Source organism: Canis lupus, chromosome 12 (assembly GCF_011100685.1).
Source record: "Canis lupus familiaris isolate Mischka breed German Shepherd chromosome 12, alternate assembly UU_Cfam_GSD_1.0, whole genome shotgun sequence".
In the NCBI taxonomy this organism is placed as follows: domain Eukaryota; kingdom Metazoa; phylum Chordata; class Mammalia; order Carnivora; family Canidae; genus Canis; species Canis lupus.
In genome coordinates this window covers 22,814,143-22,840,666 of record NC_049233.1, presented here as the reverse complement: position 1 = coordinate 22,840,666, position 26,524 = coordinate 22,814,143, and the positions used below count along the sequence as shown (strand labels likewise).

Sequence of the window (26,524 nt, the reverse complement as noted above, 5' to 3'; positions counted from 1 at the left end):
AGAATTGTCCCAGCATCATTTGCTGACAAGACTATGACTTTCCCCATTGAATTGTGATGACAGTCATGTCAAAAATCAATTAATCATAAATATAAGGGTTTATTTATAGACTTTGAATTCTATTTCATTGATCTATGTGACTGTTTGCAAATACTACACTATTTTGATTATTCTAGCTTTATAATAACATCTGACATTGAGAAGTGAGTTTTCCAACTTTGTTCATCTTTTTGAAGATTATTTTGTCCATTCCTGATTTCGTGCATTTCCGTAATGATTTTAGTAGTTTGCCAATTTGTGCAAAAACAAACAAGACAGCTGGGGGATGGATAGGGATTGTGATGAATCCATTGATCAATTTGAGGAATTTTTCTATTTTAACAATATTAAGTCTTAACAAAATTATGTCATTTCATTTACATAGTCCTTCTTTAATTTTTAAATGATACTGTGTAGTTGTATATGTTATATACTTCTCTTAGACTTATTAAGTGTTTTACTTTTTTGGTGCTCTTTTAAATGAAATTGTTAATTCCATTTTTGGATTGTTCTTTGCTAGTTTATAGAAATGTAATTAATTTTTGTTTACTGAACTATTTTTCTCAAAACTTACTAAACTTGTTTTCAATTTTTTGCATGTGGATTCTTTTTTTTTTTTTAAAGATTTTATTTATTTATTCATGAGAGACACAGAAAGAGGCAGAGACATAGGCAGAGGGAGAAGCAGGCTCCTTGCAGGGAGTGCGATGTGGGACTTGATCCCGGACCCTGGGATCATGCCCTGAGTGGAAGACAGATGCTCAACCACTGAGCCACCCAGGCGACCCTTGCATATGGTTTCTTCAGGATCTACTATATACAAGATCATGTAATCTACCAACAGAGATAGTTTACTTCTTTTCAAGCCTGATGCCTCTTGTTATTGTTCTTAATATTGTTTCTTGAATAATTGACCAGTATAGAATCTATCTCTATTCAATATTAAATAGAACTGATAAGATCAAACATCCTTGTCTTGTTCCTGATCCTCGCAGGGGAATATTAAGTCTGTCACTATTTTTTTAAAGATTTATTTATTTATTTATTTATTTATTTATTTATTTAAGAGAGAGAGACCGAGATCCTGACTGAGATAGTGAGAGAGAGCGTGAATGGAAAGGAGAGGGAGAAGCAGGCTCTCTGCTGAGCCGGGAGTCCAATGCAAGGCTGGATTCCAGGACCCTGGAATCATGACTTGAGCTGAGGGCAGATGCTTAACCGATTAAGCCACCCAGGTGCCCCAGTCTTTCACTATTAAATATGATGTTAGCCAAAGGGTCCTCCAGACCTTTTTATCAAATTGAAGAAGTCTCTGTTATTCCTTATTGGTTAAGTGCTTTAATTTTGAAAGGGTATTGTATTTTGGCAAATGCTTTTGCTGCACGACCACATCATGTGAGTTTTGTCTATTATCTGTTAATGTTGTATTATGCTGATTGATTTTCATATGTTAAACCCTCATTGCACTGCTGAGCTAAATCATACTTGATCATCATATATAACATTTTTTTTTTACATAATAGGTTTGGTTTGCTAGTATTTTGTTGCGTATTTTTATTTTTATTTTATATTTAACCTATTTGTGTCTTTGAATATGAGATGTGTCTTTTGTAGATAGCATAAAGTTGGATTATTTTATGTTTGTTTGTTTGATCTATTCTGCCAATCTGGAGTGTTTTATCCATTTACATTCAATTATTTAATTTAATTATTTAATTAATTAAATATTTGAAAAGGAATGATTTACATCTCTCATTTTGCTTTGTGTATATACATATACATATATAATGTCTATTTTGTTCCTCTATTCCTCTATTGCTGCTTTATTTTGTGTTAAATAGATATTTTCTAGTATACCATCTTTTTTTTTTCCCTTCACTATAGGTTCTTGAGTTATTTTCTTGGTGGTTGCCTTGAGAGTTGTAATTAACAACTTAAACAATATTTGGATTAATGGCAATTTAATTCCAATAGTGTATAAAAATTTTTCTCCAATCTTGCCTCAGTTCCAACTCCTGCTTTTGAATTACATATTTACATTATAAGCTGAATCTCTACAGTTTTATAATTATTGTTTTCTGCTGTTGTCTCTTAAGGCAAATAGGAGAATAAAGAATTACAAACAAAAATACATTTATACTCTCCTTGTTTACCTAAGTAGTTACTTTTATTAGTGCTCTTTATCTCTCTCTGTGGACTTGAGTTATCACCTTTTGATTCTGCCTTTGCAATTACAGTTTGCTATTTCCTCCCACTAGACTGACTTGTCATCACCTAACATTAATTATTTTAATTTTTCTTGGAATAATGTTGAAGAATAAAGAGCAGTAGAAAAGACTGAGAAAAATTGAAACAGGAAAAGTTTTTCAAAGTTATAATCCTTGGTAAATTGAAATTAAGTTCAGACTCAAATATCAATTATGGTTCATCGCCAGTTCCTCCCACAGTACGAGACACATAGTCAGTACTTAATAAATACTTTTGGAATGAGTTAGTATGAGTTCACATGATGATTGAAATTTAAATGTTGAATTATCTGAGGCCTAAACCTGGAAAGAATATTGATAGAGTCACATAAACTAATATTAAGTGGGTCTTAAAACGATTTTTTAGAAAAGAGTCTGTAGAATTTCTAGATTGACTGAGTTCCCTGAATCACATTCTCAAAAAGGAAATTAAGACATTGATTATAGCAAAGCACTGATTAATTCTTTTAACAAAGAATGAAAGCTTTTGAGAAAGTCAGACAAGGTCACACACTTTGCTCACTAATAATCTTACAAATTCCAAAGTATGTAACAGATTCCATGCATCTGTAATTTTAAGCAAATAGGATAGGCCCTCCATTTGATGGCTCACTTGATGTAGCCTATGGCACACAAAATGCCTTGGAACTCTGTTTATAGACATTAACAGTTGGAAATTGAGAGTTGCTCAAGCAGCATTCTACATAATCACCCATTTGGGGTTAATTTACTTTATTGTGGCTGCTAAAATGAGCTAAGCTGAACTTGTCATTTTCCATTCCAATCTGTTTTGTAAATGTTTTTAGTTTCACACCCTAAGCATTTTACTGCAAATCTTCTGGATCATATGGTTTGTGCTAGAACATTTCATCAAATGAATGTGAATTTCTAAACCTGTAATACAATTTTGAAGTTACTTTAGAGTTTGAGAAATTAAGAACTATAAGCTTAAATAAGGGAGAAATAAAGTAGCTGGAGTTTAGTAATTATCTATTCAATATTTTTTGGAATACTTTCTTAGTGCAAGATACCTTGTTATTTGTTGGGAATTCAATGATGAACAAGACAGATTTAGGTACCCACAGAAGTTTAAAGTTATGTCAATTTGTAAATAAGTGAATAAACAAATAAAAATATCTATTATATGTAATGCACACTTACTAGTGAAAGTATGGAAGTAGGGGATGCTTTTAACACTGAACATTTCTGGCCAAAATCTCAATCTCAGTCTAAAATATCTTCATTCCTACATGCTCATTAAATGCTTTTAATATTTCAAGAAATTTTTCAAATTCCAATTTTTCTATGAATTGTTCTCTGAGTAGTTAAGCAATGGATTCCTCAATATTTTCTTCTATTGAAATGTTCCAGAACTTTCTCTTATTCTTCTACTCATTTTTTTTTCTTATAAAGTACTTATTAAGCAACTGATATGCTCTAAGCATACACAAGTTGGAGGGATACAAGATAAAGGCTAGAGTAGACAGGCAAATACAAAAGATCATTGTAATGTTATTTTTAAAATCCTATGAAAATGGGGCGCTTGGGTGTCTCAGTTGGTTAAGCATTTGACTCTTGACTTCAGCTCAAGTCTTGATCTCAGGGTCGTGATATTGAGCCTGACATCAAACTCCATTCTCAGCATGGAGTCTGTTTGAGATTCTTTCTCTCTGTCTCCCTCTGCTCCTTCCCCCTTTTGCACTCTCTCTCTCTCAGTAAATAAATAAAATCTTTTTAAAAAAAAAGTACTATGGAAGAGATCTACTTAAGAAAGTAGTCACAGGGTGATGGGCACTGAGGGGGGCACTTGGCGGGATGAGCACTGGGTGTTATGCTATATGTTGGTAAATTGAACTCCGATAAAAAAATAAAAAAAAAAGAAAGTAGTCACATACATTGATTCAACATATACTTGTTATTTTTAATATATAAGCAGAATTAACTAAAAGGATGAATAATATGTTAGGGTATTTTTTTTTTTAATTTTTTTTTTTAAATTTATTTATGATAGTCACACAGAGAGAGAGAGAGGCAGAGACACAGGCAGAGGGAGAAGCAGGCTCCATGCACCGGGAGCCCGACATGGGATTCGATCCTGGGTCTCCAGGATCGCGCCCCTGGCCAAAGGCAGGCGCTAAACCGCTGCGCCACCCAGGGTTCCCTGTTAGGGTATTTTAATTGATAAGCACTTTCTGTGCTCTAGACATTGAATTAATTCATCAAATAAGTGTAATAATTCTTTGAGGTAGATGTTACACAACCCCACTTTAAAATAATGAAAGAGAGGCAGAGAAATTTAAAGAATTGACAAAATTTATGCATCTATTAAATTGCAGAGTCAGGATTTAAACTCATACAGTCTGGACCTTAAGTCTGTGTTTTTGACTTCTCTGTACTATATCATTTCCTCAGCTTGTAAGAAGATCCTATTGCCCTTTGACTTGTAATGTCTTTCTGTGAGAAAAGTATCCTTTCCTTCTCCATGATCAAGCTTAACCAAAATATACGTGTTTTCCCTAAAGTATTAAGAGACTTAACATATGCCAGTTCAAAGCAAATATCAAAGAGACATCACAAATTTCTTCCCACTTCCTTGCCCTTTCCCTCAGTCACAGAATGGCATGTCCCAAGAATTGCTGTTCCTTTAGACTGAGTTCTGAAATAAGATGATAAGCATCCACAGCCTGTCCTCACTACTGGCATGGAACATGAGTGAGATACACTGTTGTTGTAAGCCACCCACACTGGGGTTGTTTTTTACAGCAGAATAACCTAGCAAAAACTGACTAGTATAGTAATACTTAGCAAGAGGTGGGTGCAATGGTAACAGACACCCTAAAATATGTGATATCATGGCCAGAGTATTGAGAGTATTGAGATAATTATACTAGGATTGAAAAACATAACTCATGTTCTACAATGGTACACATTTGTTACTTTAGTTGAAAAGACTGGGGGTCAGAATGCTAGTAAGTATTGGTACTGGCTACAACTTTAAATAAAAGAAACTGTTTCTTTGCAAAAATAGAGGAAAAGAAAAAAAATTGGAATTATAAGATATACAGTGTTGAAAAATGAAACTGTGGCCTATATTCAACCAGTAAAAGATATCTTGAAAGATGCTTTGACTAACAAAGGTTGAAGGAGACCCAAATTAAGACTCATTCTCAAGGACCAAATACAAAGTTTGTGAAATACTTTTAATGAATTAAGTTAGCCCAATAAATTCTTTCAACTAGGTAAAATATATCAGAGCAAACAGACTAAGGGCACAACTTTTCATGTGCCTGATAAGCTCTAAAATACTTAGAGAAGTACATCTCCAAAAAATGTGGAATTTTATTTTTTTTTAAGATTTTATTTGTTTATTCATGAGAGACACAGGGTGGGGGGTAGAGATGTAGGCAGAGGGAGAAGCAGTCTCCCTGCGGGAAACCCGATGCAGGACTCTATCCCAGGACCCCGGGATCACATCCTGAGGCAAAGGCAGACGCTCAATTGCTGAGCCACCCAGGCATCCCAAAATGCGGAATTTTAAAATAAAATGTATAAATACAAGAGGATGAGCTGTATACTTTGCCTAAACTTTTATAAACCATTACACGGTGTTTGTTGGTGATTTACTTGGAATCATCAATGTTCAGCTTAAATGTTTCCTGCTTTGAATTAGATACCCTTCCAGCAGGTCTTCCTCTGATCCCCTGGCTTATACTTACTAAGATGATTTTCACTCTGCATCTGACTCTTCCTTTCCTCTAGTCTATGAATTCATCAATGAATTCGACAGGAGCTTTTAGCTTTTTATCAGATATATATGGAAAAAATATGATAAATAGTTGATGATTGAATAATAGAGAATGAATACACTCACTGACATAGAAAAAATATCTAACAAACTACAATACTCCCACATCAGCATTATAAACAGTTTCTAAAAGTCTAAATTCTACTGTGCTACAAAAAAATAATAAGATCTTTGATGTCAGAGACGTAACACATAAAATAAAAATGTATCACATAAATCTCATTGAAAAGACAACATTCTTTACATACAGTCCAGGAAACATTAAAGAAATTTTTGTTAGTTTTCATACAAAGTAAGATTTATATCAGTCCTAGCAAAAAAAGTCGATTAATCACAGAGCTTTAAAATTTAAAGTCATTAAGGCAGTTCAAAAAATACATTCCCTAAATACCACCCTAAAAAAATGTCTAGAACAAGAGATATTTCCACGGTTAGTGCCTTATTTTAGAATACACACTCCTTTGGTTACCATATTATATTGGTTCAATCTACTCTTAAATTTTATTATTTTTAAAAATATTTCATTATTTTACAGAAAGAGAAAGAGTACATATTGGGGGAGGAACAGAAGGAGAGAATTTTCAAGCAGATTCCCTTCTGAGCGCAGAGCAGATGAGATTCAGGACCCTGAGGTCATGACCTGAGCCAAAATCAAAAGCCTGCCACCCACCCAACTGAGCTACCTAAGCACTCCTCTTGAATTTTATTTCTGAGTACATCCTAAAGAAAACACAAGGAAATTATTTGAAATTACATACCTGGCGACACCAGAGTTTACGAAATATTTGCAGATAAGCCAATACCATAAGACACAGTGGTGCCATGTATGTCACCAGAAAGAAACAGATGTGATACATCTTGGGGTAAATTTCACCTGGAATGAAAGCCAAAATAATAAAATCTTGTTTTATAAATCACAGAATTTTTTAAAGGTATATCTGTCAATGCTTTGCCTTAAAAGTACACATTAACTTCTATATGATTTGACTGGCATATTATACACACACACACACACAGGACACACACACAAATATTGTAATATAGTATTAATTACTTACGCTTAGTATATACACACTAAATGTGAAATCTTAATTTAACTTAATGTACTCAGAGGAATAACAATTAGCCATTTCTTAATCTGTGTTAACATAGGCTATCCACAGTCAAGCCTTCATTTATCAAAAAGAACTTTTTTTGTCTGATTACCTCTGGCTAATTAATAAAAATTAATTTGGATTGTGCTGTACTTGAATTTGCAATAAGAAACAAGACAATCAAACCTAATTGCTAATCCTTTTGGGAAAAGAATGTAAACTGAGGTGATTCCTCCTCATTAGAATTAGAAGTTTCCTGAGAAATGAGAAGCTATTCCCAGTTGTACCTCCATATACAAACGTGGAATAACTTTGGAAAATTAAACACAGTGAATATTTAATGATTCTTTTTGTGGATTACTAGTACAATATAAAATTCCTCTTTCAGTAATGTTGTGTGTATATATATATATGTATGTATGCATGTACTTTTAATAAAAGTGATATTTTATGGTTTTTTAAAGTTAATTTTTAAACAAATATGGATTTTTTTATATTCATCTCATTTATTTAGTCATAAGCACTCTAGGATTTCAGTAATTTCTTATCATTCAGTCTATGCACACAGGTGATACCTACCACAGATTAGGCCTTTGTTAAAGAGTCAATTATTCAAATAATAAATAATATTGCAGTTTAACACAATTTTTTTGGCTTTTCTAAATGTGTTTATTACTGACTTTTAATTGTTTTTACTAGTCTTTTTAAATATTTTATTTTTAAGTAACCTTTATATCCACTGTGGGGCTCGAATTCACCCTAGGAAGACTGACATGCTCCACTGACTGAGCCAGCGAGTTCCCCTACTAACTTTTTAAATGCTTTCAAGGATATTTTTCCTATACTCAAATTTGAATATATCACAGTAATCCAGCTACTTTTACTTACATGCAAAACAGAAAACAATATATCCTACATGGATTCCATGGATATTAAATGCAACAATTAGATATAATTCTAATTGAATGCTAACAAAACAAAGTTTTTTTCCCCTCTTTTTTCCACTTCTAAAAATTAAGCAACTTAAATCAACTTTGATAGTGGCAAAGAGGTTATTTCCATACTATTTTTGAGGGATAACACTATCACCTCCATGCATTTTATTTTTTTCATTGCTTCAGAAAGGGCATATAAAAGCATGAAGACTCAGTTATGTGATCAAATGTGGTAAGGACGATTTATAGTCAGGATTAGCCAATAATAACTATGAATATGACCTCAATAATTGATAACATTTATCGAACATTCATTTAATAGTCGCAAATGTATTTTACATATATGTATGAGTTGAATATCCTCCACAATCTTGAGTCCATAGCCTTGTCTTCTAGAGTTTGTTGAGTTTGATATTCTCCTAATTCTTCCTTCTAAAACCCTGTCTTCTTTCTCAGGCAGATATTTTTCTTCACTGTTATCCCCAGAGAGGAAGCAGGGTGCCTGTGCTGGCTCAGAGGTCTAAGAGCCCAACTTGGAGCATCAGTTTAGCTCTCAGTTTCTAACTTCTTTCAAGCTTATCCTATAAAGTAGGCCAGTTACAGAAAAAGTGATAGAATCCAAGCAGCCTGGAGGAATGACAGCCTTTCTCTTTGAAATGCTACAGCTTGAGCAGCATTTGGTAAGCAAATTTCTGAGGAGCTAGAGGAGGACATTTAGCACTTCCCAGGCACCTGAGTGGCTCGAACTTTTGTTTTAAAGGTTTCACCTGATCTTCCCACATAAAAATCCACCTTTGAAACTGACACACCTGTGAAGTAAATTGAGTAAGATTTACTTCAGAGTAAATGCCTATTTGATATCCCTACCTCAGAGTAAATTGAGTGAGTTGAGGGTAGATTTGAGAGTTAGTATTCTTCTTTTTTAATTACAGCTATGGATACCATCACTGTGACAACAGTTTGGGTTTTTAACAGCTGGGAGAGAAAGATTATTCTCCAGTCACTATATTTATAAATAGTTGGTAAAATATATAATTGGCTGGTTAATGCATATTATGATAATGAACACCCACACAGAGAAAAGTTGATCAAGTGAAATTGCACATGCAGGCTGGGATTGAATGTTTTAATAAAGAGATTATTTTAGATAATTGGGGAAATATGATAGTTTTAACATTCTTCATTTCATGCTTACAATCTAAGCTAAATGAAAACCCAGAAATGCCATTGGAATTCTATGTTTTATGTGTTGAAATTATCTTTGCAGTCTCTCTCTGCACTTGATGAACAATGTCTTCAATATATTTAAGACATTTATAGAAACCTAAAGTGTAGTGACAGGAAATTTGTTCCACTTAGCAATCGCACTATAAAACTGCATCTTAAAGATTGGCAATCAGGGGATCCCTGGGTGGTTCAGCGGTTTAGCGCCTGCCTTTGGCCCAGGGTGTGATCCTGGAGTCCCAGGATTGAGACCCACGTCAGGCTCCCTGCATGGAGCCTGCTTCTCTCTCTGCCTGTGTCTCTCCCTCTCTCTGTGTCTTTCATGAATAAACAAAAATCTTTAAAAAAAAAAAAAAAGATTGGCAATCATTCAAAATTGGTGTCTTTATTCAATTGATGAATAGACACAATGTGAATCAATTCTTGCATATATATCAAACCAATAGGTAAGAAGAAAATGTGGATATTTAGTCTTTGAAATCAGAGACCAAAGAATAATATATTAATAAGACAAGACTTAGTCTCAGATGAGTTGTTACATTATTGAGCCAACATGTTAATCTCATTATCCAAAATACTACAAACACTTTCTCTTTCATGTTACAACTATCAGGAACTCAATGGGCAAGTAAATTAAATATAATTTCCCATATATTTGATATAGACTATCCTTTACAAAGTTTATAGATCCATTAAAGTTCACCAGAATCCCTAATATATCTTACTATCTTCTAATAAATGTTTTCCATAAGTATATGCATACATATACACATATGTATATATTTTTTCAAAATCTTTTTTTTTTTTTTAAAGATTTTATTTATTTATGATAGTCACAGAGAGAGAGAGAGAGAGAGAGAGAGAGGCAGAGACACAGGCAGAGGGAGAAGCAGGCTCCATGCACCGGGAGCCTGACGTGGGATTCGATCCCACGTCTCCAGGATCGCGCCCTGGGCCAAAGGCAGGCGCCAAACCGCTGCGCCACCCAGGGATCCCATTTTTTCAAAATCTTATAATAGGACAGATGCTATAATTAGTTTGATTGTAAAGAAGAGTTCCATTATTATTTCTTTCAGACCATCAAAGAACAATCCAGCAGTAAACTCTAAGGAAAGAGAGATTATGATTCCTCAGTGTCTAGAAAAATGTTTGACTAACAGTATATGCTTATTAAACATTGGATGACTGGTGAGACAATTGTATCTTTGAGTGCAGAAAATAAATTACTTTCCTTCCAATAGGAGCTATTCCGTGCAACTATCCATTTATGAAGCAAACAAGGACCTTTGGGTAAATTCTAGAATAATTTAAAAATTTTAGAAGCGTGAATTATTTTAACATCTAAAGACATGCTTTAAAGATCATTAAGATAAATATTAACACATATTATTTGTTTTTGAGTATCAAGTGTGTCTGCCAGAAGTTATGGTTTATGGTCATTTTTTTGAACAAGCCATAAGCAATAAAAAATACATGAGTTGCAGAAATAATTTATCCACAAAATATTAAATATTTCTGGTAATATTTTCAGTAAGACTAAGACAGCGTTCTTAGTTATTTTGTACCATGAGATAGCATTTGCAAGACTTTCCTAAAAGTGATTTGATATGAATCAAATGACCACATTGTTCACTGACTCCATCCATGCTAGAATATATTGGTTGTAAGACAATTATGATATCACCGTCTGCTTTTGTAACTACATTATTGATTTAACTTAGGATAAAAATTAGAAACATAATTCATGAATTAGGCTCAAATAGAAGATATTTCACAATAAATTTTTAAAAATTGGGTTAAATGGTTTTGGACTTGAAAGATGTTTGAACTTTAGAAAGCTAACATTGTAAAATATAATTTCCTATGGCCTTTTTAGGTTGTGACTATCACAACATGTCTTAGTTTTAACATTTTAATCTAAACATAGACTTTCAAATAGCCTACATCAACAAAGCTTATGCTATGCAAAAATCATTATAATAAGCAGTCTAATGATCAAAATGATAAGAACCTGCTATCGTTCTTTATATTGTTCTTGAAAGCATTAAGTGATTAACAATTTCATTTAATATTCAAAAAGTCAATTTCGTAAATTTTATTGTTTGATTATGTGGATGATAAATGCAATTTTGATTGCTTAGTTTAAGCCTTTATAATCATGTTAAGTAATTATAGGCTAATATAAAATCATCTCCAAATAGTTTTCTTAATATAAAATCATTTTAAAATAGTTTTCTTAAATTACTTCTGAAGGCTGAGTTTAGATTTTTAAATATTCAACAGTAGAGCCTCCTGGGTGACTCAATCAGTTACGTGACCCATTTTTGTTTTAGGCTCAGGTCATGATCCCTGGGTTCTGACACTGAGCCCAGGTAACAGGTTCTGTGCTCAATGTGAGGTGGGCTTCATATTCTCTCCCTCTCCGTCTGCCCCTGCCCCTGCTTGTGCTTTCTTACCCCCTCTCTCTTTCTCTAAAATAAATAAATAATAAATAAATAAATAAATAAATAAATAAATAAGCAATAGTAGTTGCTGGCTTTTTAAAGAAAATGTCCCTGCTACAGCTAGATTGCAAAATGCTAAAGGTTGAAATGAATTTTATTCATATTTTTTGCTCAAAGCAATTAGAAAATGATGTGGCTATTTATTTCATCAGAATAACTGATAGGATTCCTTAGCTCTGCAATCTTTCTGCTAATGAAGATGAATGCTACTTGATTATTCAGGGCAACATTAAAAAAAAGAAAAAGGAAGAAAGAAAGGAAGAAAAGCTTATAAAAGCAGTCCACAAACTTACAAACCAATTACCAAAATATTTTTGAGAACATACTAATGACACGTGTTAAATAATAGGTAGGTATTTTAATCTAATTAATGTTCATAAACTTAAAGGATCCAACTTTTGAGTTGGAGGCTTAGATCTAAATATACTTCTTTGCTTCATAACCTGCTCAATTCCATCATTAGTTAACTAAAGTATTCTGATCAAGAGATCTTTAGGGTTTTCCAGATAGAACTCATGGCATTAAGAATTGCATTAGGGACTCCTGGGTGGATTAGCTGTTAAATGTCTGCCTTCAGCTCAGCGTGTGATCCTGGAGACCCGGGATCAAGTCCCACATCAGCCTTCCTGCATGGAGCCTGCTTCTCCCTCTGCCTGTGTCTCTGCCTCTCTCTCTTTCTCTCTGTGCCTCTCATGAATAAGTAAATAAAATCTTAAAGAAAAAAAAAAAGAATTTCATTAGGGACAGGTCACAATTGGTCCCCAAACCACCTTCTTTCCAAACATACTTCTTTAGACTGCATATCTCTTTATTGTGGAGACTACAGGTTTGGACTGTCTTCTTTACTTCTTCAAGTGGTGCTGCTCATTGAGTGGATTTTCTTGCTTTCTGGACACCCTTTCCTCTCTTCCCTGTATGGAGAATTTCTCCTTATCTTTAATTCTTTGCTGAAATGTTAGCAGCTCCTTCACAAACTTTGGTCCAAATGGCCAGGAATGAGTTTGTTCTTTCATTTGTGTGCCTAGCACTTTGGATACCAGAATATTAAAATACTAAGCACACTATAAACATTTGTTTATTTACCTTGCAGTCTCACTACATGGAATGTGTTCCCCTAGGCAGAGTCCGTTTCTCTCTAGGTTGGCATCATTCCTGGTATATCCTAAGTACTCAAGATTTTGTTTGAACATTAAATAAATGAGACTTAAGACTCTTAAGGAGTATTCTTACCATTTGAGAATTTTCCATTACTTTTGTTTTTGTCTGCACTGTTACTGGGGAAAATTGGGGAAATATGAAGATAATCCAGAGAAAATATAGCAAGTGAATTATAATGTTAGAAAGGAAGGCGAAAGTCTAAATTTCAAAAAGGGCTAGCTAATTTTTGGGATTAGAGACACAGCAAATTGTGAAGTTTTAGTTAATATAGGTCTTTGGGTAATATATGAAAAATAATCCCAGGGTCTTTTCAATTTTATCCTGTTACAGTGAAAGCATATGCCTAATTTTTCAGTTCCTGACTTTTTCTTTTCAGTGTTGCAAATCAAAGTATCAAGGTAGGAGTTTCATATAAATGCAAAGATTCAAATACCTGAGAATACCAGATCCATAAGAAATCCATAGGATATACTGCTTTTGTTCATAATTTTCTAATAAGCATAAATGTACATCTGCCTAATAAACAAATTCTTTCCTAATGTTTAATTTCCCTAACTATGAGCTATTGTTACATACTTATCCAGAACAGGACAGATCAGTTTCCTCAAATTTAGTGTAATAATTTTGTAACTAGTACATGACATACTAAAATACAGGATTATTTAATTTCTTGTCATTCTTTGCTGTGTCCAGTTTTGTGTCCTGATCACACATTGATAGAAATGTTTACCTTGTTATAGAAAAACCTCAAAGGCTGTCACTGAGAGTTTTGAACCAAAGGAGCATAAGGCCTCCAAACTTCTACTCGTTTAAATTTAACTGTCATACCTATCAGATTGGAAACCAGAAAGGATTCATAATTAATATAATTCTTAAATCAGAAAATAATTATGCTAGTGATAGCTTATCAACTTAATATGTTATGAATAAACATAGCATATGGAGATCATTTGACTCAGAGAAGAGCATAGGTCCACATACTCAACTTCAGTCAGGTTTGCAGGCAGGACATGGGCTTAAAAATAAAATTTCCAGTTGTATCTAAGGAATTTACACTTGAGGCAATATAACCTTGTACTATTTTGTAAAATGTTAATTATTCCAGAATACATATCTGGATTGTAGAAAGGAGCCCTTTTTGTTTTGGAGAACTTAAGAAAAGCTGCCATAATCAATTCTGAATTCTAGAAAAAGCCTTTCCTTTTGTTCCTATCTGAAAAATATGAAAACCAGAAAACTGTGCATTATATTTCCAAAGGACTAAACAGGCAGAGCTATTCAGTGAAATGGTTTTGGGTTTTGACCTTGTTTTCATGCTTTTGCAAAACTGTACTAATAGATGTCAATAAAACAATAAAGTCAGCTTTATAATGGCTTTGCAAATCAAATTTTTAGTTTGCATCTGTAATATAAATGTCAGCTTATGGGCCATAATGTACTTACCACCCCAGCGTTCATCACACACTGTAAAGAGAGTGGTTTTATTGGCTAAGCCAGGGAGCATGGTGCTGCACTCCATGACGATGGCCTGAGGAATCATTATAATGCAGGAGACAATCCAGATGATGACAATGCTGTTCCTGGCCCTCTTGGCTGTGCTCTTAAACATCAAAGGGTGACAGATTGCATACCATCGATCCAAGGCAATGCAGCTCAGTGTGAGGACAGACACGGACACTGACACAGTCTAGGAAGAAAAAGAACATAGGATAAGAGAAGCACTCGGTGTTAAATGGATTGTTCTTAATATACTTACTATATTAAAGAAAGGGTTGCACAGATAATTGGATTCAAAGTTGTGAGAAAATGTTCCATGTAAGGTTTTTCTTACTATCTTACATATTTTTATAAAAATATAATATATAAATATAAAATATTAAAAATATATTATTGAAAAACCTATTTCCTATTAAACATGATAGAGGTGCCATGAAAACTTTGCCAGACTATGAAATAATTTTATGCTAAATCTGTTAATTTGTAATATGCTATTCTTTAAGTAATTATTGCTATCATTTTAACTTGCAACTTTGCATTGACGGGGAAAACAGTCTTCAAAAAATAGAAGATATATATTTATCTTGAACTGGAAAACTTTCACTTACAAAGATAATATGACATATCTTGCTTTTAAAATATCATATAGATATTTGACTGTGATGCATTTAATTAACATTTTTAAACATTTATGGATACCTCAGTCTATTTTCAAATAACAAACACTCTTTGGACATTGGTTTGTTTCCAGCATGTTGCACCCAAAAGCAGAAGTTACGTTAGAAGCGAATTCTGTATGGATTTCCTCACCAGAGTTTGCTCATTGCTGGTGTAAGCAACTTGCCTCTAAAACTCAAATAGATTCACGTAGTCCATATTTCCATAGTTAATGTCAGTTAATTACAATGTGGGGCTCGATTTCATGATTTAGGAGATCATGACCTGAGTCAAAATCACAAATTGGGTTTTATTTTTTTATTTTATTTTTTTTTACAAATTGGGTTTTAAACAGCCACCCAGGCACCCCACACATTTTACAGTTTTAAGCCAAATGTATATGTGTTGTTATCGTTTTCTGTTAAGTGAGTGAAACTGACTGGATACAATTATTGTTACTCTGATTCTTTTGGTTCTCTCTTGAAAACAGTACAGTTGAAATCAATTCTGCAACAAGGTTACCTGGGCATGAACCCCATCTCACTTGATAAATGTATGATCCTGGGTAAGTTCCTTAACCTCTGTATACCTCAGTTTTCTCATCTGTAAAACTGGATGATAATAGGACCCAATCATGGAATAACAGGGAGCGTCAACTGGGATGTGAAATACCTAGCCCTGGCCTGCTGCATAAATGTTGTGTAAGTGGTTGTTATTACTTACTATGATATGGCAATGATAATGATTGTACTTTAGTTTTCTCTTCCATTCTCAAGCTTGGCAGCCTATCTTTTAAGTGGAACAGATTGCTTTTTAGTGAGGAAAAAAGCATAGATTACAAGTAAAGGCCTAAACTATGCTAAATTCTTGGAGGTTAATTGCATTTTGAGGGTAATCTTAAAGGTTGAACTCTATCAGAGATGGTTTAGATTGGTTGGTGACTCTTGAGAATTACTTGGTCTTAGAGCTAATTCAAGTGTCCTTCTTAAACCAACCCCTTGCCTCCCAACTCTCATTCTTTCCCTGCAAATATGCCAAGCATTCAAGGCCCCTCAATGCTATTGGTAATTTAGGAATAGAACAGTGGTAGTCTAGATCTGCACAGCTGACCTTCATAGTTGCTGGGCTGGGGATATATTTATGCAATCTAGCTATCAGAAGTGTAAAATGCTCAACAAGGCTTAGTATTTATCATTCATGAATTGTAATCAACATGGGTGGGTGGGATAGAAGTAGCATGCCTCAAATTCAAAAGTCATTTCTAGCATTTTCCCTTACTATTAAGCAGTAATAATCAATTAAAAAGCAGTTCACTTGAAAGACCATCATCCAGTGTCAGCAGTGAGCCAAGGAGCAGTGGCTTCTCTGTTATGTGGCAATATGATAGAATATGCTGACATGGTTAACCTAACAGTAGAATCTATTTAATGGATGCTTGGCAACCAGTGATTTTACATCCACTGTTTGACTACTGTATTTGCTAGTGCATAATACACACTAGTATTCAATTAACAATATTGTCTTGGGGGTATATAAAATTGCATCTTAGATTAGGTGATTACAAATGACAATTTCTTGCTGCTTTTACTTCTAGGAGTGCACTTCTGGGTGCCTTTTTCATTTAGAGTTTGATATTAGCTTAAATCAACCTGATAGCAAATCATCTGTGAATGAATCCAGTGGAGATTATGAATTTTATAAATGAAGTGGGATAAGATGACGAGAACTTCTTTTGTTAGATGCTTGACCTTTCACCCATATTATGGGCACCCTGTGGTCAGGGCAATGCTGGAGACTTGCTTTGGTAGCCAATGAGTCTGTTCTATGCTAGCATATAGCTATGACAAAAAGACCTCAGAGATCTAAGGCAGGTAAAAATGGAAATTTGGGGGGGCACCTAGCTGGTTCAGTCAGTATAGCATGAGACTCTTGATCTCAGGGTTGTGAGTTTGAGCCCCATATTGGGTATAGAGATTACTTTAAAATTTTAAAAATAAAAAAAAAGAAAAAGAAATTTTGCCATACCACAGATTTGGATATGGGCAGTAATGGATTGGAAGGTGAGAAAGTGTGACTGAGGAGTGAGGGACCCTCCGCTCTCCCCCCACCCCCACCCACCACCTACCACTTCCATTTTATTCAGGTTTTGTTCTTTTCCTGACCTTTGTTGTGTGGAGCTTCTTCTGCAGTTGAAAAAAAAAGTCACCCTGAAACAGTACCTAACTGCTCCTCTAAGTGTGAGAAGAAAAATGAAATATGTTATAATTTTCTAAGAAATTCATGATAATTATTCAGTAAATAGCCCAGTAAATGTTAATGGTCTTGGATTTATAGAATTATTAAAGATACAAAAGGGTCATTTGAATTATTCAGCAAAGCTTTATTACCTTTGTGAGATTTTTATGATTTGGGGGCATTTTCTGAAGTGTTACTGTGTATCAGTCATAAACCTAAAGGTTGTATTTAGAAGAGAAAGGACCTATAAGTCATAGAAAATTAGTACATGTCCAAAGAATCTTAAATATAACCAAACAACCTTAAAATCGGGCTGGATAAATGTTTTTGTAATATGATTTTAAACATTTAATAGGACATGTTTCATATCAGGGACAAAAGCCATCAGTTTCAGAATATCACCAACTAAGGGAAAATATTCAAATTTGAATGAGTGGCTTATTGTCCATTGATACTGTTCATTCCATTTAAAGAAATTCTACGAAAAATGGGCAATCAATGCTGAGAACATTTAGAGATACTAGTTTTACCAGTGCACCAAGTTATTTGTGCCTTTATAACTTTTCATCAAGAAGTAGTGCAGATTGAGGTAATGAATGGATCTAGTCTTTTTCATTGGACTCCGATCTTGTGGCTACTCAGGAGTTTTTTTTTTTTTGGCCTATGGAGGAGAGAATCAATTGAGGTCTTGATTAGACAGGACACTATTTATAGAGAAGCAGACAAAACCTCTCAGGAAATGGAGATGTTTCATCACTGCAGGACTTGCTACTAAGTTGTGCTCAATGAAATAGTACTGTCAGTAACTTTAAGAGAGACCCATGCCCTGTATCACTCACTGGATACATACTATATCCAGTTTGTCTTTGAGTACTCACAGGACAGTCTGGAATACCTGGTCTAAAAAGTTAGAGCAGTTGTATTAGAGCAGGACTATACATATTATAGGATGATACACTCTTCCCTCATCATCCCACAGTTCACTGGAAAATCTTCTGGTTTGTAGAGATAGCATAAAATATTTTTGCTCAGCAAACAGAAGATTCTGGACAAGTGTAGCGAACTTGAAACTTAAGAGGATCTCTCAAATTTTCCCCTGGGTAGTTATTAGAACCAAGAGATGGTGAAATATTAGAATTCTGGGCTATTTGTCATTTTTCCAGTGTCTCCATGCAAAACCATAAGACTCATTTCTTACTGATTCTTTTTAAAGATTCTATCTATCTATCTATCATCTATCTATCTATCTATCTATCTATCTATCTATCTATCTATCTATCATCTATCACCTATCTATCTAATTTATTTATTTGACACAGAGAGAATACAGGAAGAGAGAATATAGGTAGGTGGAGTGGCAGAGGAAGAGGGAGAAGCAGACTCCCCACTGAGCAGAGAGCTGGACTTGGGGTCTTGATCCCAAGACCCGGAGTCATGACCTGAGCTGATGGCAGATGCTTAACCGACTGAGCCACTCAGGCACCCCACTGATTCTTTTTAATAAGGATCATTTTCTCTGTTGCTTAATGTACTATTTATCTCAAAACAAATAAAATTACTGAATTATGTAACACATTCATAATTTTCATCTGACTGATCAAACTAACCTTACAGCTAATATTTGCAATAAAGCTTATAATGTCCATGGCATTTTATACTTGCTATTCTATCAGTGATTTCTAATCTAATCTAAAAAAATCATCACTTCTCTTTATAAAAGGTTATTGAAGAACTTTTTAGCTAAAGATCTCTTCACAACACTTCAGAACAAAAAACTTTATCAGTATAATTTCTAGCAATGGGCTATTTGTGTCTCCCCAAACTTTTTGTTTTATTAAAACTTTATTTTTGGGGTACATGTAAGATCACAGCAAAATTGAGAAGAAGATACAGAGATTTGCCATATGCTTCTTGTCTCTCCCATTATCAACATCCCTCCTCCATCAAAGTGGTACATCTGTTATAATTGATGAACCTACCTTGACACGTAATAGTCACCTAAAGTCCATAACTTATATTGTGGTTCCCTCTTGGTGTTATACATCCTATGTGTTTGGAAAAATGTATAATGACATGTATTTACTATTATATTATCATAATCTATCTCATCCCTTCCCACCTCTGGCAGCCATTTATCTTTTTATTGTCTCTCTAGTTTTACTTTTTCCAGAACATCATATTATTGAAATCATACAATATGTAGCCTTCTCAGCTTGGTAATAAGCATTTAAGTTTTCTCCATGTCTTTTCATGGCTTGATAGTTCATTTCATTTTAGTTCTGAACAATATTCTACTGTCTGGATGTACCACAGTTTATTTATCCATTTGCCTACTGAAGGACATCTTGGTTGCATTCAAGATTTGGTGATTGTGAATAAAGATGCTATAAAACATTTGTATGAAAGGTTTTGTGTAGATGTAAGTTTTCAACTCCTTTGGGTAAATACCAAGGAATGCCACTGCTGGATCATATGAAGAGAGTATGTTTAGTTTTATAAGAAACTCCCAGAGTATGTTTCAAGGTAGCTGTACCATCAGAAATAAATCGGAGCTCCTGTTGCTCCACATCCTCACCCTCATTTGGTTCAGTGTTCAAGAATTTGGCCATACTAATAGGTATACAGTGGTATTTCATTATTGTTTTAATTTGCATTTGGCTGATGATATATGTTGAAGAGCATCTTTTCATATGCTTCTTTGTTATTTGTATATCTTATTTGGTGAAGTCCTGTTAAAGTTTTTTTGCCCCATTTTTAAATAGGGCTATTTGTCTCCTTATTGATGAGTTTTAAGAGTTCTTTGCATCTTTTGGATATCAGTCCTTTATTATATGCATCTTTTGAAAATATTTTTTCCTGGGTCTTTGTCTTCTCATTCTCTTATCTTTCATAGAGAAGTTTTTAATTTTAGTGAAGATGACTTATCAATTATTTCTTTCAAGGATCATGCCTTTGGTGTTATATCTAAAAAGTCATCAACATAATCAAGATTATTTAGGTTTTCTTCTTTGTTATCTTCTATGAGTTTTATAGTTTTACATTTTATACTCAAGTCTATGATCCATTCTGAGTTAATTTCTGTGAAGGGTGAAGGATCGGTGTCTAGATTTTTTTTTTTTTTTTTTGCATGTCCAATTGTTCTACCTGCACCAACTTTTCATTACTGGGAGCCTATTTTCATCCCTTCCAAAGATTGTAATCACCATCTGAGAAATGAGGGAGTAGGGAATGAGGGGAGGAGGATGGTTACAGGAAGACAAGCAGAGAGTGGGCACAATCTCATTCACTGTCCAATTGCTAAAGGGAATCCACCTCTTTGAGGGCTGTGGCTGTGGCCACTAGCTTGAAAATTTTCAAAGATTTTAGAACTATCAGAATATCCATCACAAAATTATTCTCTGAAAGTGTTTGTTCTCAATTTCTTATAGGACAATTCATTGTAGAAAAGCTACTTTCACATAGAATAAAATGTCTAATTATGATGATGACTGATATTTATTGAAAGTATGCTATATTTTCACAAGATTGCCATCTTCCAGAGGGTAATCACTATGACAAGTAATTTATAGAGAAATTAGCTAAGTAAAATGTCATAACAACTATAGGAGTTAGTTATAATTAAAATTATTACCGTTCTCTAATAAGTGAATCACAAAGAGCTTATGTATTTGGCTCAATAGCATATATTAAATAAATAGCAGAACAGAGATTCCAAGCCTGGTAGTCTGATTCAGAACCAACACTAATATCTGATCACTGTATTGCTTTGATGATATAGCTTTAATGTCTTAGTGTGAAACAAAACCACTTATAAAAATAGACAGACTTTGCTTAAAAAAAAAGACTGGAAAAGGCTCAATCATTAATTTGTTCAATTTCCTTATTTTACAATGGAAAAGTTAAAGATCAAAGAAATAATAGGTTTGTTTAGCATCTAATGATGAATTGAGTATCCTATTGCTTTACTTTTTACACAGAACTTATTTACGAAAAAGTATCAAGTGTTATTTTTCTTAAGTTTGCTAATTCCTTAAGCAAGTGTATTTTTCTCTTAACTCACTAATTTACCACATGATTATAACTGAAAATACTTTCAATACTTACTTGAACATACTTTTTCAGGGCAGCCCCCGTGGCGCAGCAGTTTAGCGCTGCCTGCAGCCAAGGGCGTGATCCTGGAGACTCAAGATCGAGTCCCACATCAGGCTCCCTGCATGGTGCCTGCTTCTCCCTCTGCTTGTGTGTCTGCCTCTCTCTCTAGCTGTGTCTCTGCCTCTCTCTCTAGCTGTGTCTCTATGAATAAATAAATTAAAAAAAAAAAGAAAATACTTTTTCAGTAGCTTCTGTGTTTAGATAAGAAGAAGTGTGAAAAACAATTACCTGTAAATAAGGAATAACTTTACAGAGGGATTGTCCAAAGAACCAGGTCTCAGTGATGTCCACAACCAACGTGGCTGGAAGGCAGGTAATGGTCACAAGCACATCAGCTAAAGAAAGGTTGACTATGAAGTAGTTGGTTACCGTCCTCATGTGGTGGTTCTTCCACACAGCCACACAAACTAATTTGGGGGGGGAAGAAAAAAATAGTAACTGTTAAGGATTAAATACTTGCATCCTCACAAAATTCATATGTTGAATTCCTAACACCCTGTGTAATGGTATTAAGAGGTGGGTCTTCATGAAGTGAATAGATTATGGTGCTAGAGCCCTCAAGAATGGGATTGTGCCTTTATAAAAGGGACCCTAGAGAAATCCTTTGACTCTCTCACCATGTGAGGACACAGTGAAAAAACTGCTGTCTATGAACCAGGAAATAAGGCCTTGCCAGACACTGAATCTGCCAGTCTTGATCTTGGACTTCTCAGATTCCTGAACTGTGGGAAATAAATTTATGTGGTTTATAAGCTACCTAATTTATGGTATTCTGTTATAGCAGCCCAAATAGATGAAGACAGTAACTATACAAAGAAAATAAGTAATGATGAGGAAACACAGACAAGCTAATCAATACTCCTACAAAGTCCACAATAAACATTGAAGAAGAAAGATTTTTTTAAGGCTGTACTGTTCTCGTTGAATCAGTTTGTGTAAATCCTGAATCCGTGCATAACATCAGTTCATTTACCTTACAAGACATTTCTCAATGGATCATAAGATTGCCTCCATTTCTACTTGATTTTGAATTGTGATTCCCAGCAGTTAAAGAACAATCTTTGATTCTTCTTTCTATTCTCTCAGTACTCAGCATGTAGTAGAGACTCAAGAAATATTTACTGAAGTGAGATGAATTAGGAGCTAGCTACTTCCAATGAACTGTGGTGTTTGCCTCAACCATGACATTGACTATCTGCTCCTAAACTCTGCATTTGAAACTTCTAATTGATGAAGAGTTTTAAAGCCAAAAGCCAAAAATTATTCAGCTCCTATCATTGGCAAACATTGAGCTATATAGTTCATATACTTAGGTCATTTAATCTTGACAATCCCAAGGGAAGACATTGTTACCATCATTTTATACATGCAGTATTTGAGACACAGGGAATTTGTAGAGCTTGGCTAGGGACAAATGGCTCATAAAGCACAGAATTACACCAACCACTGGGATTCAACACAAAGTAAGGAGCTGATCTTTTCACCATGCTTTTTTCTTTCTTTCTTTCTTTCTTTCTTTCTTTCTTTCTTTCTTTCTTTCTTTCTTTCTTTCTTTCTTTCTTCTTTCTTTCTTTCTTTCTTTCTTTCTTTCTTTCTTTCTTCTTTCTTTCTTTCTTTCTTTTTTTCTCTTTCTTTCTTTCTTCTTTCTTTCTTTCTTTCTTTCTTTCTTCTTTCTTTCTTTCTCTTTTTTTGAGGGGGAAATGAGCAAGTTATAACAAAGCACATATAAACTCTAGAGACTCAATCCTCTTTCCTCTCTATTACTCTTGATGGCCTCTACACATCACCTCAAATCAAACACATTTTTCAATACTTTCAGAGTTGAGCCTTCCTCGTTGCCTTTCAGTTTATCTTCATATTAAAAAGCTGTTCTATCTTATTCAGTTGCTCTTTATGGAAAGAACATCCAGTTCCTCAATTCTCTGTCCTCTGTGTGGTGTATCCAAAGATTACATAGTCAGTGGCTCAAGAATTATATAGGTGTGAGAACTGCTACCCACATCTATTGATGGGTTGCTTCACTGAAAATAACTGTATTTGCCTTGGGGATGATCAACCTGTCAGAGCTGTCACCTATGTACCCAAGTGATGCAGTAATTAGTAACCTTATAGAGTGAAGAAATAAAAGCACACTTTGTTAAATTTAAGTCACTAAATAAAGATTTCTTTTTGACAATCATGTATTATTTGAGAGTTTCATATGTTTAAAAATGCTTTCAGTAGCTTCTGGAACTGAAATTACCTTTCAGTCACCAACAGAGGCTAACTCAATACCTGAATTTCTGAGCATTTAATCTTTAAAAACTTTACATATTTTTCTAATTCCAGCACATTAGTACCCAAAAATTCAGATGAGCTTTATTAGGATAAACTGTAGTCTTTATTATTTGAAAGTAATACTGCTGAATGATTTGCTTCCCAGAAACACTTGAAGACACACACACAGACACACGCACAGGCACACTAGCAGTGACTAACACATTATCATGGCTTGTTATGGGAAAATTGATATAAGTGTCACACCACTGATGGTCAACGAATGGTCCAAATGGTGCAATTTTGGATTTAGGAAAGAAAAAAAGACTTAAAAAAATATAGTTAGTTCCAGAATGACTCCCAATTCTCCATAATTTGGAGGAAAAGCACTGATGGAAATACAGTGTTGATGTATTATGACTAGCCAATATGAGAAAAGTATAATTTCAGGCAACATTTCTATACAACTTACTATGTGTCATGCCCTGTTCTAAGCAATGTAAATTGTTAACTAGTTTAATTCTCATGATAACACTGTAAGTGATTATTATTACTATCCCCACTTAACAGGTGTGAAACAGGCTAGAAAGGTTAAGGAAACTACCTAAGGACAAATAATCTGTAAGTGCTAGAGCTTACATTAAATCTTATCCTCAATGCTATGCCATTTTAATATCTTTTTTGAGTATAGTTGACACACAATGTTACATTAGTTTCAGGTATATCACTTCATGATTCAGCAAATTTATACATTATTCTATATTCACCACAAGTGTGGTGATACCATCTGTCTTGTTACATTACTATTCCAATATCATTAATTGTATTCCTTAGGCTCTGCCTTTTATTCCCATGACTTACTCATTCCATAATTAGGCCTCTAGGGGTTAATATCCTTATAAGAAGTTAATATCCAAAATATATGAAGATCTTATACAACTCAACACCAAAATAATAAACAATCTGAGTAAAAAATGGGCAGAGGATCTGAATAGTCATTTTCCAAGGAAGACATATGATTGTCAACAGACACATGAAAATATACTCAACCTCACTAATTTTCAGGGATATACAAATCAAAACCACAATAAGATATCATCTCATACCTGTTAGAGTGCTAAAACAAAAGATATAAGAGAGGTTGGAAGATGGTGGCAGAGTAGGGTAATCCTAGGCTCAACTTGTCCCACAAATACAAGATAACTATCAAAACATCCTAAGTACCCCAGAATTTGACCTGAAGCCTGGCAGAACAAACTCCAAAATTAAAGTTAGAGAAGAAGCCACATCAAAGAGGGAAGGAAGAAAGAGCAGAGATGCAGTTTGTAGAGAAACAGATCATGGTGTTTGTAGGGAACCACAGTTGCATAGAAGAGCTAGAGACAGACTAGCACACAGGAGAGTGCACAGGAAAAACATATCCCCATGGCAGTTGGGTTGGAAAATAAGAGGGGCCGAATTTTGTGAGTTCTTTCAAATAGCAGGGCTCAAAGCCTGGAGTTTTAAAGGTCAGGGGGTTTGGCCAGGATAGAGCCTGGAGGACGTAGGGCTGCTCTTGGAGAAAAGGAAGGGCAAATAGCTGGCAGACATATAGCATGGACACAGCAATTTGAAGAGCATCTGGGGGACATTAATAAACATACAAAAATTAGAGAGAAAGTAATTCAAATGTATCACTGAAGAAAATAAGCAAACCATGAAAAAGAGAAAGATAAAGAATATCTTCAGAAACAACATGAAACAAGTAATAAAATGACAATAAATAATTGTCTATCAATAATTACTTTGGCTGTAAATGGACTAAATGCTCCAATCAAAAGACACGGGGGTGACAAATTGGATAAAAAAACAAGACCCATATGTATGCAGTCTACAAGAGACTCATTTTAGGCCTAAAGACACCTGCAGATTGAAAGTGAAAGAATGGAGAAATATCTATTGAGCAAATGGTTGTCAAAAGAAAGCCATAGTAGTAATACTTATATCAGACAAAATAGATTTTATAAAAAAGATTGTAATAAGAAACAAAGGACACCACATAATACTAAAGAGGACAACACAACAAGAAGCTACAACAATTGTAAATATGTACCCAACATAGGAGCACAAATACATTAAATAGTTCATAACAAACAAAAGGGAACTAATAAGTAATAATACAATAATAGTAGGGGACTTTAACATCCCACTTATATCAATGAGCAGGTCATCTAAATAGAACATCAACAGGGAAACAATGTCTTTGAATGACACTCTGGAATAGATGGATGCAACAGATATATTTAGAACATCCCATTCTAAAACAGCATAATATACATTCCTTTCAAATGCACATGGAACATCCTCCAGAATAGACCATTGGTTAGTCCACAAAAAACAAGCATCAACAAATTAAAAAAGATTGAAGTCATACCTTTCATCTTTTCTGACCACAATGCTATGAAACTAGGAGTCAATGACAAGAAAAAAGCTGAAAAGATCACAAATAGATGGTTGCTAAATAACATACTACTAAACACTGAATGAATCAACCAGGAAATAATCAACCAGGAAATAAAAAAGTACATGGAAACAAATGAAAATGAAAACACAGGTCCAAAACCTTTGAGATGCAGAAGTAGTTCTAAGAGGGAAGTTTATAGCTATACTGGCCTACCTCAAGAAGCAAGAAAAGAAAAATCTCAACTAAGCAACCTAATCTTATACCTAAAGGAGCTAGAGA

At 34.3% G+C, this 26,524-nt stretch overlaps 1 protein-coding gene across 1 annotated transcript in view; it reads right to left on the bottom strand.

The window, feature by feature from the left end:
• Positions 1–26,524, bottom strand: part of HCRTR2 (hypocretin receptor 2) — a 105,465-nt gene that overhangs the window by 12,796 nt on the left and 66,145 nt on the right. Inside the window, 3 exon segments of the mRNA NM_001002933.1 lie at positions 6,849–6,964; positions 14,449–14,692; positions 21,775–21,953. Of these exon segments, the coding sequence (NP_001002933.1) occupies positions 6,849–6,964; positions 14,449–14,692; positions 21,775–21,953 (539 nt within the window).